At 34.1% G+C, this 19,310-nt stretch overlaps 1 protein-coding gene across 5 annotated transcripts; it reads right to left on the bottom strand.

Annotated features, from left to right (window-relative positions):
• Nucleotides 1-9: 9 nt before the first annotated feature.
• Nucleotides 10-18,812, bottom strand: LOC114326945 (isopentenyl-diphosphate Delta-isomerase 1). Of its 5 annotated transcripts, none has more exons than XM_028275424.2 (3): nucleotides 17,174-17,319; nucleotides 16,684-16,970; nucleotides 10-6,406 (listed from the first exon to the last, which is right to left on the bottom strand). In XM_028275424.2, exons 2-3 carry the CDS (start codon nucleotides 16,957-16,959, stop codon nucleotides 5,945-5,947), a joined length of 738 nt encoding a protein of 245 aa, XP_028131225.1. In that variant the 5' UTR covers nucleotides 16,960-16,970; nucleotides 17,174-17,319; the 3' UTR covers nucleotides 10-5,944. The 5 variants fall into 5 exon arrangements, with proteins under 5 accessions (XP_028131225.1, XP_050514317.1, XP_050514302.1 ...); XM_050658360.1 differs by lacking the exons at nucleotides 10-6,406; nucleotides 17,174-17,319 and adding exons at nucleotides 13,468-14,030; nucleotides 18,740-18,812; XM_050658345.1 differs by lacking the exons at nucleotides 10-6,406; nucleotides 17,174-17,319 and adding exons at nucleotides 13,468-14,030; nucleotides 17,372-17,879.
• Between the last annotated feature and the right edge of the window lie 498 nt (nucleotides 18,813-19,310).

The raw sequence follows: 19,310 nt of genomic DNA, 5'->3' as shown, positions 1-19,310 counted from the left end.
ACAAAAATATATAAATATAAATTTATTTAATTTCAAAAATAATTTCACAAACCAATATTTTTAATGAAAAATATAATTACAGAAATAACAGCAAAGCTAAATTAACTACAGCATTCTGTAATATCATTTCATTCTGTATACAGCGAGAAACTTACAACAGAACTATAAAGTTTTAGTACTAAAACAGTAACTTTGCATCTCGTAAAGTTTTAAGATTTCCTTGAAAACGACCAACAAACACACTAACAATAACTTAGAAATAAATGTATAATATCATCGATAAGACAACTACATACATTAATTTTTATTTTATTCCATGAGAATGTGATGCGATTGAATTCCAATATTGAATAGAAGGATTTAGTGAGCCGATGATTAAAAAGCAGAGCACCATAGGCGTGGCCACAGAGGGTGTGGTTGAAACCACTTTCACTTTTTGTTGAAAACTTTATAGGGGTGCATAAATTAGGATAGTTCATTTCTAGAAACAACTAATCTGTAAAAATCTCTCATCGCATGTCCGAAGAACTCAAGTTTTCGTCTTTTCTAAAATTGAAAGAGGGAATACAAAATTTTGCTCGAAGAAAATAGAGACGGCGATATATAGAAGTTTTGATAAAGGCGTAATAGTCAAAAAAAGCTTTTACCAGAGGACTTTTAATAATTTTTTATAGCTCGGAACTCTTTTTTTGTTTTTAAGAGGAAACAGTAGCGAAACAGCGTTCCAAGATTGCGGCTGTAAATTTGAATATTTTTTCGAGATATTTGGCACACGTATTCGTAATATAATAAAGAATGGCGGTACAGAGCCCAATTTGAAAAATATATTAATATGTGGAAATTACTCTGTAATTAAATACAATATTAAAAAAATGAGCCTCTCCCGCCATTAAGAAGAACAAAAAAATGCACTTTCTTCAAATAAACTTTTTTATCCGATGCCTAGATTTTATGTCATTTTGGAACTACTAAAATTTTTATTTCATTAGTAGTTGCATTTATGTACATATTCGCGAGGAAAAAACAGCGTTGGATATGTGGATAGCACTAAAAAAACTGTATGGTGAGAAAACTTTTACGCGAAAGATTGATTTACTTAGGACTCTCATAAATATACGACTGGATAATTGTGATAGTATGGAACAGTATATAGGGCAGATGATTGAAACAGCCCAGAAATTAACTCGGAGTGGATTCGAAATTACTAGTGAATGGGTCGGTTCGTTGTTACTTGCGGGGTTGCCGAATAGATTCGCTCCAATGACAATGGCTCTGGAACACTCGGGCATTGAAATAACAGCAGATTCAATAAAATCCAAGTTAATCGATATGCAGAAAGATTGTAACAGTAGGAACACAGACAGTGAAAAATCTACTGGTAGTGCTTTTGTAAGTCAAAGTCAAGGCAAGTTCCGAAAACATCCCAAAGAGGGCGGTGGTAGTTCCAAAAACAATGACAGAAATGACAATCATAACAAAAGCAGAGAACATGTCATTTACTATGGATGTCAACAGGTCGGTCATTACAAAAACAAGTGCCCAATTTTGAAACGGGAGTTTGAGAATTTTCGAAAACAGCACAGAAAACCTGAAGATAAAAGTGCCTTTAGTGCGGTCTTTTTAAATGGTGGATTTAATAATAGTGATTGGTACATTGACTCTGGAGCAAGTGTGCATCTAACGTCAAGAAATGACTGGATAAAGAATGCATCCCAGGATATGGAGCTCAAAGAAATTTTAGTAGCCAACAATGAAAAGATGTCTGTGTTGTGTACCGGAGAAGTAGAGTTAACTACAGTAAGTAGCAACAAAAACTTTGACATTGTAGTTACAAACGTTCATTGGGTACCAAATATTACAACCAATTTACTGTCAGTTAGCCAGTTGATTTTAAATGGCAACAAGGTTGTTTTTAACCAGAAAGGTTGAGAGATTTTTAATAGTAAAGGTACAAGTGTGGCTACAGCTGATTTAATAAATCAAGTTTATAGACTTAATTTTGTCAAGTCTCAGCCAGTGGCGTTCTCTACGTATGCTCAAGATGGTTGTGATTTGTGGCATAGACGTTTCGGTCATATCAACTTTAGAGACTTGGGTATAATGAGGACGGGGCAGTTGCAGGCTTGGACTATAAAGGGCGGACAAGTTTGCATAATCTGTGTCAGGTGTGCTGTGAGGGAAAGCAGACTCGGTTACCGTTCAAGAGTAGTAGAAATAGTGCTGCAGAACTACTCGAAGTTGTGTATGGTGATTTGTGTGGTCCCATGGAGGTGATGTCCATCGGAGGATCCAGATATTTTTTGGTTCTTGAAGATGACCTGAGTAAGATGGTTTTTGTTTATTTTTTAAAACACAAAAGTGAAGCTCTAGATAGGTTTAAGGAATTTAAATTGCTAGTTGAGAACCAAAAAGGGCACAAAATCAAATGTTTTAGGTCTGACAACGGAGGAGAATTTTGTAGTGCTGACTTTAAATCTTTTTTAAGTAAGAATGGTATAACACATCAAAAAACAAATCCTTACACCCCAGAGCAGAATGGTACTTCGGAGAGAATGAACCGCACGCTGGTGGAGAAGACGAGGTGCTTGTTGTTCGATGCAGATTTTCCTAAACAGTTTTGGGCTGAAGCCATCAATACGGCTGCTTACTTAAGAAATAGGTCTGTGGTCAGAGGTCTTAAGGGTAGAACACCATATGAACTATTCTATTTAGACCGTGCAAGTTCGGCAAAGCGACCTCTATTTCTACGCTCTGTACTTTTATTCGCACTCTTAATTATATTGGCCAATTATATTAGTCCTGGTTGCTGGATAATTGTCAAGGCCATAGTCCAAAAAAATAATAAGAAGAAAAAATAAGATGCAGGTTATGTTATGCAAACGTAAAAAATTGTATGTAGTAAATAAAATTAGTTATTAAAATGCAGTACTGCAAGCAAAATACAATTAATTAAATTTACCTTTATATAATAATTGCATATCATATCAATATTGTGGAGCAATATATAATTTTTCTGCTTCAATGACAGAAGGTATGAAATATACGTCAATTTGACAATTTCAATTGACAATATGAATTATTTAAGATAGTTGCAATATTTCTCCGCGACTCGCGCACGGTCGTTTCTCGTTTCCCTTCCAAGTACTTGCACACTGCGAATAATAAAAAGCCAGATGTGAGTCATGTTCGAATCTTTGGTAGTGAGACAATGGTGCACGTACCCAAAGAAAAAATACAGAAGTTTGACAAAAAGGCAGAGAAGGTGTTCTTGGTTGGTTATGGTCAAAATGTGAAGGACTATAGGCTCTATGATCCCATTAAGAAGAGTGTAATTACCAGTAGAGATGTGGTCATTAATGAAAAACCAAAGCTGCTTAAAAACTTTGATTTTTTAGAATCACCAAGCAATGAGATTGCGTTGACATAGGTATTAGCTCAAGTGGGGGATCCAGACCAAGGTAAATTCCCAGATAGACTCTCAGATGAGGAAGAAAACCATAACATTTTGGATGATGACCTCAGAGATGACTCAAATGACCCAGAGTATGTTCCAGATAAAGTGATCACACCAGAAATACCAAGTATCTCAAGACGATCCGATAGAACGAAGAAGCTAAAGGTCTTCAAGGACTATGTGACATTTCAATGTCATAAACAGCAGGAAGTAGATCTAGAAGATATTCCATCCAGTGTGTCAGAAGCTCTATCCAGACCAGATTCGGACAGATGGAAGAGGGCCATGGATGAAGAGATGCAGTCTTTTGCAGATATGCAGAAAGTGATACATGGGAGTTGGTCGATACTCCAAAAAGTGGAACTTTAGTTGAGTGTAAGTGGGTTTTTAAAACCAAAGTTGATTGTGATGATCGGGTGTGTTATCGGGCTCGCTTAGTGGCTAAGGGGTACACTCAACGTGAAGGTGTGGATTATGAGGAGACCTTTTCTCCTGTAATAAGGTATTCAATTTTAGGGTTGTTATTAGCCTTATCTGTAAAGTTAGATTTAGATGTTATTCACTTGGACGTGAAGACAGCTTTTTTAAATGGTGACTTGCAAGAAACAGTATTCATGCGTTAACCAGAAGGTTATATTTTTAAGGGCAATGAAAATAAAGTTTGTCATTTAAAAAAGGCCATGTATGGATTAAAGCAGTCTTCTCGAGCCTGATATCAAAAAGTGAATGAAATTTTGATTGGCCTAGCATTTAATAAATCAGATTATGAATCATGTGTCTATATTAAGAAAATTGATAAGAGTTTAGTTGTAGTGGCTCTATATGTGGATGATTTTATTATTTTTAGTAATGATAGGGCCCAAACTGATTTATTAAAGGCAGAATTATGTTCAAAATTTAAAATTAAAGACTTAGGTCAGTTAAAATTGTGTCTTGGTATGAAAATTCATAGGGATAAAGATACTATTAGATTAGACCAGAGTGCTTATATTGCAAACTTATTAAGAAAGTTTAAAATGGACCAGTGCAATGTTGTGAGCTCACCGATAGATAGTTTTGATTTTGGAGAAAGTAGTTGCAAAGAAAAAATTGAAAATCCTTTATATCAAAAGTTAATTGGTAGTTTAATGTTTTTAGCAGTTTTGACAAGGCCAGACATTGCATATAGTGTAGGTAAGTTTTCTAAGTCAATTTAATAAAAGTCATAATGAGTATCATTAGAAATGTGCTAAAAAGATATTGAGGTACTTAAAGGGGACTAAGATATTTGTTTGACATATAAAAGGGATGATTTAGTTTTAACAGGGTTTGTTGATGCTGATTAGGCCTCAAATAAGTTAGAATATCTTACACAGGTTTTGTTTTTAAACTTTCGGGTGGTGCAATTTCTTGGAAGAGTGTTAAACAGAAATCAGTGGCTCTTTCTAGCACTGAAGCAGAGTATGTAGCTTTAGGGAAGGCTACTAAGGAAGCCATTTATTTGAGAAATTTGTTGTCGGAAATTCAAGGAACACTGGAATCAGTTGTTTTGTATAATGCCAATCAAGGGACTCAGAAGTTATGTATGAATCGAGTATTCCATGAAAAAACAAAACATATTGACATCCGTCACCATTTTATCAGAAAGGCTGTTCAAAATAATGTTGTTGAATTAAAGTATTTACGTACTGATGAAATGTTGGCTGACATCCTTACTAAAGGGTTGAAGAATGTTAAAAAATCTAAATTTGGGCTAGGTTTGAAGGTTTAGATTTTTTGATAAGTGGTGGTGTTGAGATGTATCAAAAAATAAGTATTTTAATACATGTAGCGCCATCGGTTGATCGGTTGATAACTAATGTAAACATATTGGTATTGTATTGTAAGTTGCCGGTGTGACATATTGAAATAAAATAGTCGTTAATATTGAACAGAACATGGCGTGTCTCATTTCTAAGTACCCCAGATAATCTTTCCTTCCACATTAATTTCAAGACTCTTTAGCGATGTATTAGTATAATATAATATTTATGGATTACCGTAAATGGTCGATATTATGATCAACCAAAAAATATGTATTTGATGATAGTTCTAGTGACTTTCTTGTGTGTGAATCTGTCTTTTTAGTTTACTACCCTTGGTTTAAAAATAAAGCTTCGTCTGTTAAAATGTAATTAACTTCGCAAAAAAATTACTAAAATTACTAGACTCTTGTATACGAGATTAGCGGATCGACTATAATATCTTGCTTTTTAGTTTTTGTAAATTGTAAAACTTTTAGTTGGAAGATCGGATAAGACCCATTATTATTATATTATAAATTATAGAACTTACTTTGTAGTATTAATTAACAAACTTTGAATAACAACTTACTTATTTTTTTTAAATACATGTCAGATACATTCTGAATAAAATACTGTTTGGAACAGTTTAAAGCTACAAAAAATAAATGCCATAAAATTTTAAAATTCAACAAAATGCCACAAACAATTATTCAAATTTATATTTATTCTACGCTTTTAATTGAAGTATTTTCTCATAGTTCTTAAATTCGTCTAGATTTTCTAAATTATCCCACCAAAGCTTAAGCCGGTGTTTAAGAATAAGCTGAAACCATGGAGTTAAAGGACCGTTTAGAGTATGGATGTACTCGTCTAATTCCGTTCTAGGAACAAAGCTAATTTCTGATATTTCGTTCGGATTCGGTTTGATTTTAACATCAGCTTGTATGAAAATGACATAATCTATTTCATGTTCGCCCCATTTGCCATTGCCTTCGTCTTTGTAGTGAATTCTAGTGATGTAGTTGAGGCTGTCGAGTGGCAGGCTTTCGAGTGGGATGCCAAGTTCGTAATTTAGTCTGCGTACAGCTGCCCTCTTTATTCCAGTGGCATTTTCTTCTTCGGCTTCTAACGGGAAGTCTGCTATTGGGTGACTGCAGCAGGAGTTGGTGTAGAAATCTGGATAGGTAATCTGAAAAATACAATCATGTGAAGAAAGTACATCGTTTGCATGATTGCGTTTTGATTTCAAGCAATAATAGAGAAAACAAACTTAATAACTTCCTAACACCATGTGTCAGGTGATATTATTTAAAAGACCTACACATATCCCGACCTGACCACTCTACAGGTCTGGTCTGACAACTTTAGAGCGTGTATACTTTGTTGTGTGACAAAAATCGGACAGCCCGACAGTCACGCGAACCGATTTGGTCTCGAGGCCATGCTATTTCAACAGCCCGACCGTCGGGCTATAAATTTTAATAATCTATTTACACACAAATTACGTGTTAACTATGAAAATTTACTACCAAGTGCTGTATATTTTAACATGTTGCATTTTTTGTACTCCCAACTATGACGTAGGCGGGTGGAAAAAAATAAAACATCTTAACGTTTACAAAGTATTTGAAATAAATAATATAAGTTTCTATGCATATGGAAGCTAACTCGAATACATTGTAAGCGTTTATATGTTTTGTTTTTTGCATAAAAACAGCCCCTCATATGAAAAAAGGCAAGAAAGATTTTTTGTTGTAAATTGAACGAGGAATTCAAAAATGATTTTTAATTTGAAATATTTCAGTGGGGTACTAGTTTTTTCTTTAAAAAATTCAGACCATTACCCGTACAGGTCATATTACCCGTATGCGCGCCAATGGTGAATATAAAATTCTTAATTGTATGTCAAAAATGCGCAATAACTACCTCTTAAAACCTACTAAATTTCATTTGCATATTTCTACCGGTTTTAGAGAAAATACTAAAATCCGTCAGTTTGTAAGAAAATTTCAACACCCCGTTTCTTGGAAACGAAGCTTTTGCGAACATACATTTAAAAAACAAACTCTCATTATTTTTTCATGCCGAATTACCCCTTAAAATTTGTCATAGTTATTTAAAACCACCCTGTATTGATGAAAAACCTGGCTAGTTGTTAAAGTACCTAACTTTTTTATTATCCAACATAAGCGAATGAATCAAAAACAGAATGTTAAGAAAACCTGAGGCTATAGTTGGGTTTTAATTTCAGTATTTTATAAATGCTAGAATATTCCACAGAGTGTGGCGAACTTGGAGAAAAAAAAAACAGTTTTATTGGTACACCCGGTATACAATGACAATTTACCTGTCTAGCAACAATATTATTACATTGATATTCTTAAATAATAAGGCTATAAAATATATTTAAAAATCACTCAAATCGGACAACAGGTTTGGGAAATTCGAGACATCAAAAATGACTCATTTTTAAGGTGTCTGGATGTTTTTGACCAGGAGTGTAATAGTAATAGTCCGAACGTGTGTAGCAACAGAGATGATCGGGAAGTTGAGTTTTGTCTGATAGTATGGCCGGGACGTGTAAAGAACTCACCCCAACAATGACTGTAGTTCAATCGTACCGGATGGCACGGTCGGGACGTGTGTCGGCCGTTTTAGCGATAATCTCGCACATTTAGTTATTATTTATACCTGCATTAGTTAATATATCCGTTGACAATATTTTACCTCCTAACTCCTAGAACGGAGAAATTTATCATCAAATTTTTATCTCAAACAAAGAAACTTTAATGCATTAGATTAAGATTATTTTATACGCTTCTAATTAGAGATAACATACATGACAATATGTCTATCAGTATAATTTGTTTACACAATTAGGTATTAATGTGTCAATAATGGCCTATTAAAAATAAATTATACATTTATATAAACAGATACTTTGTATTTATTGGTAAAAATGCTATTCAACTAAAATATATAAAAAATATAATAAAATGTTTAGTAATTTTTAATAATAATAAAGCACTGAAGCTCACTTTCAGCATAAGCCGAAATGGCCCTATTTATAAGAGACAGTGTCAATATACACACAACGCAAAAGTCTAAGGATAGTTTAATAATTTGACAAAACCAATGACAGAAATTTCAAGACCATATAAATTTGCTTGTACTATAATTGTTGATACAGACACTTACTTCTTATCAAAAAAAATTGTAAAACTGATAGCAATACGTGTTTTAGAATGTTTTTTATAAGGGACAAAAAAATCGACATTTTTATGTTTTGTTTATTTTTAATTTTAGTCACTTTATACCATTCTTGGTGAGTTAAACATATTGTCTTTTTACCATGCAACGACAACATTTAACGTTGGACGAGATGAATAGAGCCGTGGGCCTCCTTAAAGCTGGTATGCGACAAACTCAAGTTGCTGACCAGCTGGGTGTCTCCCAAAGCGTCGTAAGTCGTTTGTGGCGTCGGTTTAGAGACACTGGGAGTCCAGCCGAACAACATCCAGGACGTGGTCGCTCTGCAACCGTCGCTCAAGACCGATATTTAATTTTAAATGCCAGAAGGCAGCCAACAATCACAGCACCCGAGCTGGTTAATGAATTACAGCTTGCACATAATGTAACAATTAGCCGCAGTACTGTGAGGAATCGTCTCCATGAAGCCAATCTTCGTAATCGGCGACCACTGAGATGTCCACACCTATCTAGAGACAATCGCGCTGCAAGATTAACCTGGTGTCAAGAGTTTCAGAATTGGACCGACAATGACTGGGCCACAGTTTTGTTTAGTGACGAGTCTAGATATGGATTTCATCCAGATTCTCGTCGGACAAGAGTTTGGAGACGACCCGGAAATGGAGAACGATTACGACATCTTCAAGAAGTGTATGCATACAGAGGTGGTACATTAATGGTATGGGGCGGAATCATGATTGACGGAAGAACTGACCTCATTTTCCCACGTGGCTTTCTCAGAAGTCAGCAATATTTGGATACTATTCTTGAACCTATTGCGCGCCCGTTTCCTGCTGCTGTAGGAGAAAATTTTTACTTTATGCATGATAACGCTCGACCACATGTTGCGCATATTGTAACAAACTGTTTGGATAACGAGGGTATTGATGTATTGCCGTGGCCAGCACAATCACCGGACTTGAATCCCATCGAGCATGTATGGGACATGCTCCAACGAAGAGTTACTCCACATATGGGCAATGTCTACAATGAGTTTCAATTAAAAGAGCTTCTGAGAGAACAATGGACACAACTACCTCAAGCAGACATTCAGAATGTGATTCGGAGCATGAACAGTAGATGTAGAGCTGTAATAAACCAACGTGGTGGCCATACTTTATTTTAAGTTTATATTTCGTATTTTTGACATTTTATGGTGGTATGTAAAACATGGGTGATTTGCATTATATTTTTTTTGCTCCAATTTTCTGTTTTTTTTTGCAATTTATGGTTTTTGACATATTAAACAACAATTTAAACTACAAATTTTGTATTACTTTTTTTTAAGTTGATTAAAGATAAACAAAATACGTCTATTTATAAAAATATCCCTAGACTTTTGCGTTGTGTGTAATAACAGTTTTAAGAGCGTAGGCGCAAAATTTCGGGCCAATGCTTTTTAAATGCATTCATTTCTTTTTCGAATCCTTAGAAAGCAAGTATTTTTGAAAAATTTAAAGGCAGAATGAAACATTACATTATTACCGAGGGCCGAAAATATTAGAAAAAAAACTGGGAATTCAACCAAGATGCACACCAAATTTTCGTCGATTTTCAGCAAGCATATGATTCGATAAAAAGAAGCAGAGTGTGGCTAGCAATGCTAGAAATGGGAATACCAAGAAAATTAGTGGAGCTATCGTAAATGTGCGTGACAGATTCATATGCACGGGTAAGAATAGGAAACAGAACATCGACTTAGGACACCAGGACTTAGAGAAAGAGACCTCTTATCACCGTTGCTATTCAATTTGACCTTATAAACCGGGCCCCGGAAGTATTTGAGTATGCAAAACCTGAGGACCGGCAACTATGTTCGGAGTCTTTTATCTGAGACCTTGAACAATGAAAAACTGAATCTCGCCGGAAGGCGCGATGCTGCCTTGTTACCCCCTCCCTCCCCCCTATGTTACGGGCAGATAAAAAGCGATTTTTCACAAAAAAAACATTTTTTTGCATTTTTTGGGTCATTCTAAGCAAACAATGTTCTTACAAGTTTTTTCGCAAAATGCATAGTTTTCGAGATAAACGCGGTTAAACTTTAAAAAAATCGAAAAATTGCAATTTTTAACCCCGAATAACTTTTGATTAAAAAATAAAATAGCAATTCTGCTTGCAACATTTGAAAGTTTAAGATTATGCCAAATTTGATTATTTGCATTGCTAAAAATTAATTTTTTATGGGTAAACAAAGCTATAAAGAAACAGTGTTTGAGCGTTTTGTCGCATGTCCACACCGCGCCAAGGATTAAAACCGAACGGAACCGACCAGGTAGGACTTAATTGGCGCGGTGCGGACATGTGACACAACAATAATTTTTAAAAATGCAAATAACCAAAACCGGTATAATTTGACTTGAACTTTCAAATGCTGCGAGCAGAATTGCTATTTTATTTTTTAATGAAAAGTTATTCGGGTTCAAAAATTGCAATTTTTCGATTTTTTTTTAAGTTTAACCGCGTTTATCTCGAAAATTATGCATTTTACGAAAAACTTGTAAGAACATTTTTCCTTAGAATGGCCCAAAAAATACAATTTTTTTTTTGCAAAAAATCGCTTATTTGCCAGTAACATAGGGAGAGGGAGGGGGTAACAAGGCACCATCGCACCTTCCGGCAAACTCAGTTTTTCATTGTTCAAGAGGTAAAAGAATCCGAACATAGTTGCCGGTCCTCAGGTTTTGCATACTCAAATACTTCCAGGGCTTGCACTATTAGAATATGCAATAAGTAAAATATCATCTGAGCTGACTTTGCGGGGACTCGACTGGGATTTGCGAATCGAGGATCAAAACTATTGTTGGCCTTTGCTGATGATCTAGATGCAGTCGCTCATTCTACAAGAGACGTAAGAGAGGTGTTTTCGGAACTCGAGGAAGAAACAAGTGGTCTGGGCCTTCGAGTAGATGAAGAGAACGCGAAATACATGCTCGTAACCAAAAATCCAAGACCAAGAATTAGGCAGAATATAACTTAATGACCATAAACTAAAGTGCCGCGTAAAGTAAAAAGATAGCTGCGGGGAATAGAGCATTATACTCCCTATCATTATTAAGATCTAAGCTGCTGAAAAGGAAACCTAAATTAATACTTCTTCTTCTTCCTCTTTATAAGCAATTCTGCTTGTTCATTGGCGGATTGATACCTCTATGGAAGGTTGTCACTCCATCTTTTGCGCGGTCGGCCGATACTTCTTCTGCCAATTAGTGATCTATCTCGTGCTATTTTGACCACACGTGTCTCCCCCATTCTGCTTATGTGGTTGTTCCATTCTTTTTTTCTATTTAGTGTCCATTCGTTTATACACTGTACGTTACATTGTCTTCTAATATCTTCGCTCCTCTTTCGATCTCTCAGTGTATTTCCTGTAATTCTTCTCAGTACTCTCATCTCTGCCGTTTCCAGTAGTCTTTGTGTTGTGGTTGTATCGGGTCTTGTTTCTGATGCATGTCATTATTGGTCTTACAATGGCTTTATAAATTCTTAACTTCATCTCAGTGTTAATATGTCGGTTTCGCCATATAGTGTTATTAAGGCATCCTGCCAATCTATTTGCATTTTGTACTTGATTTCTGACTTCTTTGTCTAGGTCTCCGTAACTTGACAATGTAATTCCAAGGTATTTTACTTCCATTACTTGTTCAATACTGATACCATCAATTTCTATTTTGCATCTGATTGGTTCTTTACTGATTACTATTGTTTTGGTTTTCTGAGATGAAATTGTCATATTGAATTCTTTTGCTCTTATGTTAAATCTGTGGACCAATCTTTGCAGACTATCTTCATCTTGGGCTATCAATATTGCGTCGTCTGCGTAGCAGGGTATTTTTACTTCTTTGTTTCCCATTCTATATCCTCTTCCTTTCTTGACGTTTTTGATGATTTCATCCATAATTAAATTGAAAAGCATAGGACTCAATGAGTCTCCCTGTCTTATTTCGCTGCCTATATCTATAGGTTCTGTAAGTTGTCCATCTATTCTGACTTCCATTTTGTTGTTTTGGTAGATGTTCTCAATAGTTTTTATGATATCTAGAGGGACTTCTCTATTATACAGAAGATGGATTACATCTTTGAGTCTTACTCTGTCAAATGCTTTCTTAGACAAGAAGTCAATCAGACATAGAAATGCTGGTCTAATATACTCTAGTGATTTCTCAGTAATTTGCTTTATGACAAATATTGCAGCTGTACACGATCTTCCAGTACGAAAACCCTGTTGTTCATCTGCTAAACTTATCCTCTGATTCATTACGTCTTGTAAGATTTTAGTTGTAAGTTTTAGGGTAGTATTTAACAAGTTGATACGTCTGTAGTTTTCTGGCTGCTTTTTGGCTGCTTTTTATCTCCTTTTTTGAATAGTAGAATTAGTTCGCTCGTTCTCCACTCTTCCGGTATTTTATTGTGTTTTATGATTTTGTTAATTAATGTTGTTAATTGTTCTGTCATTGCTGCTCCACAATATTTCAGTAATTACTGAAATAAATTAATACTGTATGTGTCAATTATTCGCCCAGCTGTTACATATGGAGGCGAAACATGGACTTTACTTCAACGGGAAATAAATAAGCTGCTGGTATTTGAACGGAAGGTTCTCAGAATGATATTTGGCCCTTAAAGAGATGAATTGATAGGAGAGTGGAGAAGGCGCCGTAATGCTGAATTGGTGACTCTGTATGGTACTGAAAACATCGTCAGACATAGAAAAGCTAACCAGATAAGATGGGCAGGTCATGTGGTAAGGTCAGAGGAAGACAGAGTGTTAAAGACAGTATTTTTGAGAGACCAGACGGTAGAAGATCAAGGCTGTTGTAGAAAAAGATGGAAGGATGATGTTGAAGTTGATTTATCTAGGATTTGGGTACAACAATGGGAAATGCAAGCGCCAGATCTTAGAAGATGGAGCGGCAAAGACTCACCAAGAGTTGTAAAGTCAGTAAGAAGAAGACACATAAAATTAAGAATTGGGTATTTTACTTAGACTTTAAAATTACAAAAAAGTATTGTATTCGTTTATTAATTAGATAAGATTAATAATTACTATTATTAATCTACCTTTACCCTTATATAATGTTTTATTGATCACAGCAAACTGGAAGTTTCTGAATTTTGTTATGTTCTACAATTTCATCAAGTTTATGTAAATGATCCCACCATAGCTTCAACCTATGTTTTAAAATTGCTTGAAACCAAGGAGTAAACTGCCCAACCAAAGTAGGCAGATGCTGATCAAGGGCATTTCTAGGTACAAAACTGATTTCTGAAACTTCATCTGAATTAGGCTTAAGACCAGGTTTAATTTTAATATCTATATGTAAAAAGAGTATATAGGTTATTTCATGATCACCCCATTTTCCGTCCCCTTCATCTTTATGATACATTCTTGTTACATAGACAAATTTTTCTAATGGGATTCTTTCTTTTTCTATGCCTAATTCATAATGTAGTCTCCTTACAGCAGCTCTTTTTACACCAAATGCATTCTTTTCTTCATTTTCACCTGGACAATCTGCTATGGGGTGTTCACAACATGAATTTGTGTAATGTTCGGGATAACGAATCTAAAAGTATTAAGGTGTTTTATACAACAATATTTATGAGTCTTTTGTCCAATGTTATATAAATCTATGTTATGTAATAAAGGAGCAAAATAATCTAGGATGCAGCAAATCATAGCAACATCACAGCAAAATGTGTAAATACTCTCCAAAGTCCCAATCTCAATTTAAATGGTTCAACTCTGTTAAATTGGTTAAATCAAACATTAGGTTTCAGATTCTGATCAGTTATTTTTTCACAGATTTTGTATTGCACATTAGTCATGAAGAAACAAAAGGATTTTTTTAAACAGAGCACCCTCAATTAAACACCTACACCAGAAGAAAATATTCTAGCTAAAAAATAATAACCTAACCTCATCAATCTTCCCCTGCTTATGAATAAACTACCTACATAGGTAACGAAACCGTGAAATGGCTTCACTAAGAATTATAAAAATTAGCTACCCATTTTTGTATTTTTAAAATAAAGTGCATATATCAACAATGCTACAGTTGAGCCCATGACTCTTTACCCGTGCGTCATCATTTAAAGCATACGAAATAAGTCGATAAGTCAGAAATTGAAATTTACTAAACGCAATAGCAAGTGACAGTAAGTAGCTACTGCTCCTATTACGGGTTAAAATTTGAGTTTTCAAATATGTGTTTTATCTCGCCAGGTATTAATGACGCACAGGTAAAGACTCATGGACTCAACTGTAGTACTTGTCACCAATCAAATTTCCAATCAAATAACAAGCAAATATTCTTCATTTTTTGCAAGCTGTTTAGTTCTAGTTTTAGTGCCACTATAGTATGCAGTCTACTGTCACATTTCTACTATAGCTTGAGGTCTACTAGTGTAGCTAAACAACATGGTAATCTTTTCTCAGAAGAGTTTGCACACAATAATGAAAGGCAGCAAACCATTTGTAGGCAAAATGCTTATTATTAAGTATGTACATAGTAATACAATAAGACCATAATCTTTTTTCTTATGGTGCCTGCATAACTTTTTAGGCTAGAATCAATAACTGCCTTTCTCTCTTAAATTAAGATGCATGAATATTTTCTTTAGTAATAATTAGCTTGTATCATTTTGTACATAATTAGATTGCATATAATTTTTTTTGTAAATAGTTTGTGCATTTCATTTATAAATTATTAATCCCCTTTCATTTTACATTTATTTTACTCCTAATTTTTATTACCTATTCTGGTGACACATAGCTAAAACTATCTTGGAAAAAATCCCTGTTATTGTCACGTTAACGGTTACTGAGAAAAACAAAATTAAACCAAGCGACATTAATCCACTTACCATTAAGCAACCAAGAAACGAAAAACTTTGAAGCCATTTATCTCAAAACTATGTTTTGGCGCTCGGTCGAGTTATGCATATTTGCATATTATGTCATTGACATAATATTAACAAAACACTGTTTTTCTTAGTTTTAAAAATTTCACAAAACAAGATCCTGATCTTGTGACCCTGGAAGGTCAAGTTTTACATTTCAAAGCAAACACAACTTGTTGGGAGACTCAAATTGAATAGAAATTCAAAGTCTATACATTTATTTTAAACACAACTTAATAATGAAGACCAATTAGTTGAAAACATTAGAAACATCATAATACATTCATTCAGAAATATTCGCAAATAAATAAAAGTTTTACCCAAATATACAAGAAACGAAAATTGCGAATTGTCATTATTTAAGTTTAAGGAAAAGTTTATAAAGCAAACTGTCATTATTTTTTAATGCAGAATTACCCCTTAAAATTTGTTATAGTTATTTAAAAACACCCTGTATTGATGAAAAACATGGCTAGTTATTAAAAGTACATACATAACTTTTTTATCATCGAACATAAGCAAAAGAATAAAAAACAAAATGTTAAGAAAACCTGGGGCTATGGTTGGGTTTTAATTTCACTATTTTATAAATTGTAGAATATTCCACAGGATGTTGCGAACTTTGAGAAAAAACACAGTTTGATTGGTACACCTGGATATAATGACAATTTAACTGTCTAGCAACAATATTATTACAGATATATTGCTAAAAAATAAGGTTATAACATATTAAAAAAATCACTTAAAGCGGATAACAATTAATGGCACGTCCGCATTGGTAAATTTTTCGTATGTATTGAACTAATGGTTCATCATAAGAATTTGCGTCACAAATTTTTACCAATGAGGATGAGGTGCTCAAATCATTTGATCTTCGCTCAAAGACGATAACCGATGGAGCATGTGTGTTGTGTGTGTCGAAAATTCTTGTGTCCAATTTATGAGACAGACACATCCACACTAGCACAATTTACTTCGAGAACTCAAATATTTTCGACGAACAGCTGGTACACACGAAAAATTTACCAATGTGGATGCAGCATAAGGTGGTACCTTAATTTTTTGGAGAAGTTTATAAACTGAATTTTTATACATATATTTCTTTATCAAAATTATTCCCTGCTAGATTTTTTTAACGAAAAGTAAACCAATGAGTAATATCATAATATGTACATAATATATTATAATGCCTTAAATAAAATTATCATTCAGAAAAAAGCTGTTGCTCTCAAACTTTCCAAGTAGTACCAACAAAAAGCAATTTGCTTTACCACAAAAATACAATTTGCCTGACTTTAACAAAGATACTGCACTTACCTTTGATGAAGACCTCTTCTGCAAGAGCAAATCTCCTTTCTTATTGAATAAAAATACACTAAATGCTCTGTGTAAAGGTATGTCCCCATTTTTCTGTACCAGATGACACTCTTTTTTGCTTGCTTGGCCAATAATTTTGTCATTAACATCTACTAGGTAACATTGTTCTTTCAAAGAAGCTTCTTGTGTAGGGTCTATTTCTTTTGCTTTGCTTAAAGATGTAGCAATTGATCTATGTAATTGGCGCTGTACTGAAGATCTAATAACAGAAAACATTGTTGTTCGAACTAAAAAAAAAAGAATAAATATAATTTAAAAAGCAGTTCACCATAAAAAGTATCATGCATTTCACTCTGTTACAAGTGTCCATGCATTAGATTCTATATACAACTTGCACCTTTATTATAAGAAGCTCAAAAATATTTTAATTTTAAAGGAATCTAAATTTTTGCTTTGTTTATATGAAATTTGAGATTAACTTCAACCTTACCTCAAGCCAGGAAAAAAATAATGACACTATTTAAAGTTTTTATGGAAATGTTTGGAATGAAAATATAAATTTAAATAATCTAAAATGTCATAACATTAGATTTAGAATGACGTGAAAATGACATTAACCTACAAATAAGTATTCCAACGAATGACGTTTTATACCATAGAGGTATATATTAACATAGAGGGAGCCTACCTTCCGCGCTTCCTGACCATAGAGGTATATATTAACATAGAGAGAGCCTACCTTCCGCGCTTCCTGACGACAAGAACTCATGGACTGGTTTGCTGCATCTCTTTCTAACACATTGTATCGAAAATCTATGATGACATTCAGTGTGAACATAGGCACGGAAGAGGAGGACAACCGTAGCAGCTTTACTATGCGTAAGAGTGAAACAGCACTAATCCAAATAAAAAAGATGGTGTCGTCACTTCGGTCTGAATCACACTCTCTCTATGCTAATATATAACTCTATGTTCCTGACGACAAGATCTCAGGTGACTGGTTTGCTGCATCTCCTTCTAACACATTGTATCGAGAATCTATAATGACATTCAGTGTGAATATAGGCACGGAAGAGGAGGATAACTGTAGCAGCTTTACTATGCGTAAGAGTGAAACAGCACTAATCCAAATAAAAAAGATGGTGTCGTCACTTCGCTCTGAATGACACTCTCTCTATGCTAATATTTAACTCTATGTTTTATACGTCATTGAATTCCATCGACTTTTAAAATGGCTGTCAAAAGTGTCCAATTTTAATTTAAAAATGATAAAAACAAGATTTATAGGAGTTTTATGGAAATATTCGTAATAATCTGATAATTCAAATGTTTTTAATCCCTGATTCAATTTCGTTCCATGCTTATCCACACATAATGCGCATTTACTGAGAGATCAAAAAGAGTTAAACTGAATATTGTTTATGGTAAGCTTAAAAGCAGCTTTACATCAAGGCTACGCAAGTCTCGTGCTATGCAAGTCCGTCTTGCATGGCATATCTCTTGCCTACCCTGACCTTTTTACATCGGAGCTATTTCTGTGCAATTTTAGATACCACTTTCATTGTTGCCAATAGAAGAAATATATCAAAATATTAACTTTAGATATTTCACTTAAAAACTTCAGTCCATCATTAAATATATTCAAACATAAACCACAAATTATTACATCCAATAAATACCATTTAAACTTACACAATAAGGTTAAGTTTTTTCTAAACTATAAATTTTGTCATATTGGCAACATGAATTTTGACAGGACTTGCATCAAAATAGCATGAAAAATAGAACATGTTTTAATTTTTCGTCTAGCACAGGAATTGCATGGAAATAGCGCGTGGGCATGCGCAGTAGTGTGATCTGTCTTGCATGGCTCTTGCCTAGCATGAAAATAGCATAATGTAAAACTGTCTTTAAAAAGCACATTTCTGTTTTAAAATCTGAGAATCAGAAAAAACTTTATCAATAGAGAGTTATCAAGTAACTCTATGAGAATACGGTAACGTTATAAATAACATGTCCTAGGGTTACTTGATAACTCTCTAATTTCCAGTCCTACCTTTTTGTTGGTATCAAAAAAGGCAAAAATTTCGTTGCTGTCAAAGTCTTCTTTTACGTTCTGTTCCTATCTTAGGTAGAGCTAAAGTTCTTATGGAAATCCAACGTTGCCAGTTGATCTTAAGAAAACTGTCATCTGTCATTAGTGTCATTTATGAAAAGTGATTTATTTTTTATTTTTTGCTTGTCTTGTTTTCTGTTTTGTTGCCCTTGCCACCTTGCCAGTGTATTTTATTTTAGTTGCTTTTTGAGTTTTTTTATTAAGGGTTTAGGCGCAAAATTTCGGCTCCAATGCTTTTTAAATGCATTAATTTTTTGCGAATACTGAGAAAACTAATAAATATTGTTGAAAAATTTAAACACAGAATGAAAGATTACATTATTACGGAGGGCTGAAAGTCCCTTAGAATAAATAAATTTTTTTAATGAGATACGTATTTAAAATTAAAAATCACACATTTTCTGTTTTTTTTTTCACAATTGTAACTTATTAAAATAAACATTATGGAAGTTTTCAGGGACTTTCGGCCCTCGGTAATAACGTAATCTTTCATTCTGCCCTTAAATTTTTC

The sequence above is a fragment of the Diabrotica virgifera genome, chromosome 1 (assembly GCF_917563875.1).
Source record: "Diabrotica virgifera virgifera chromosome 1, PGI_DIABVI_V3a".
In the NCBI taxonomy this organism is placed as follows: domain Eukaryota; kingdom Metazoa; phylum Arthropoda; class Insecta; order Coleoptera; family Chrysomelidae; genus Diabrotica; species Diabrotica virgifera.
This window is presented reverse-complemented; position numbering and strand designations above follow the sequence as displayed.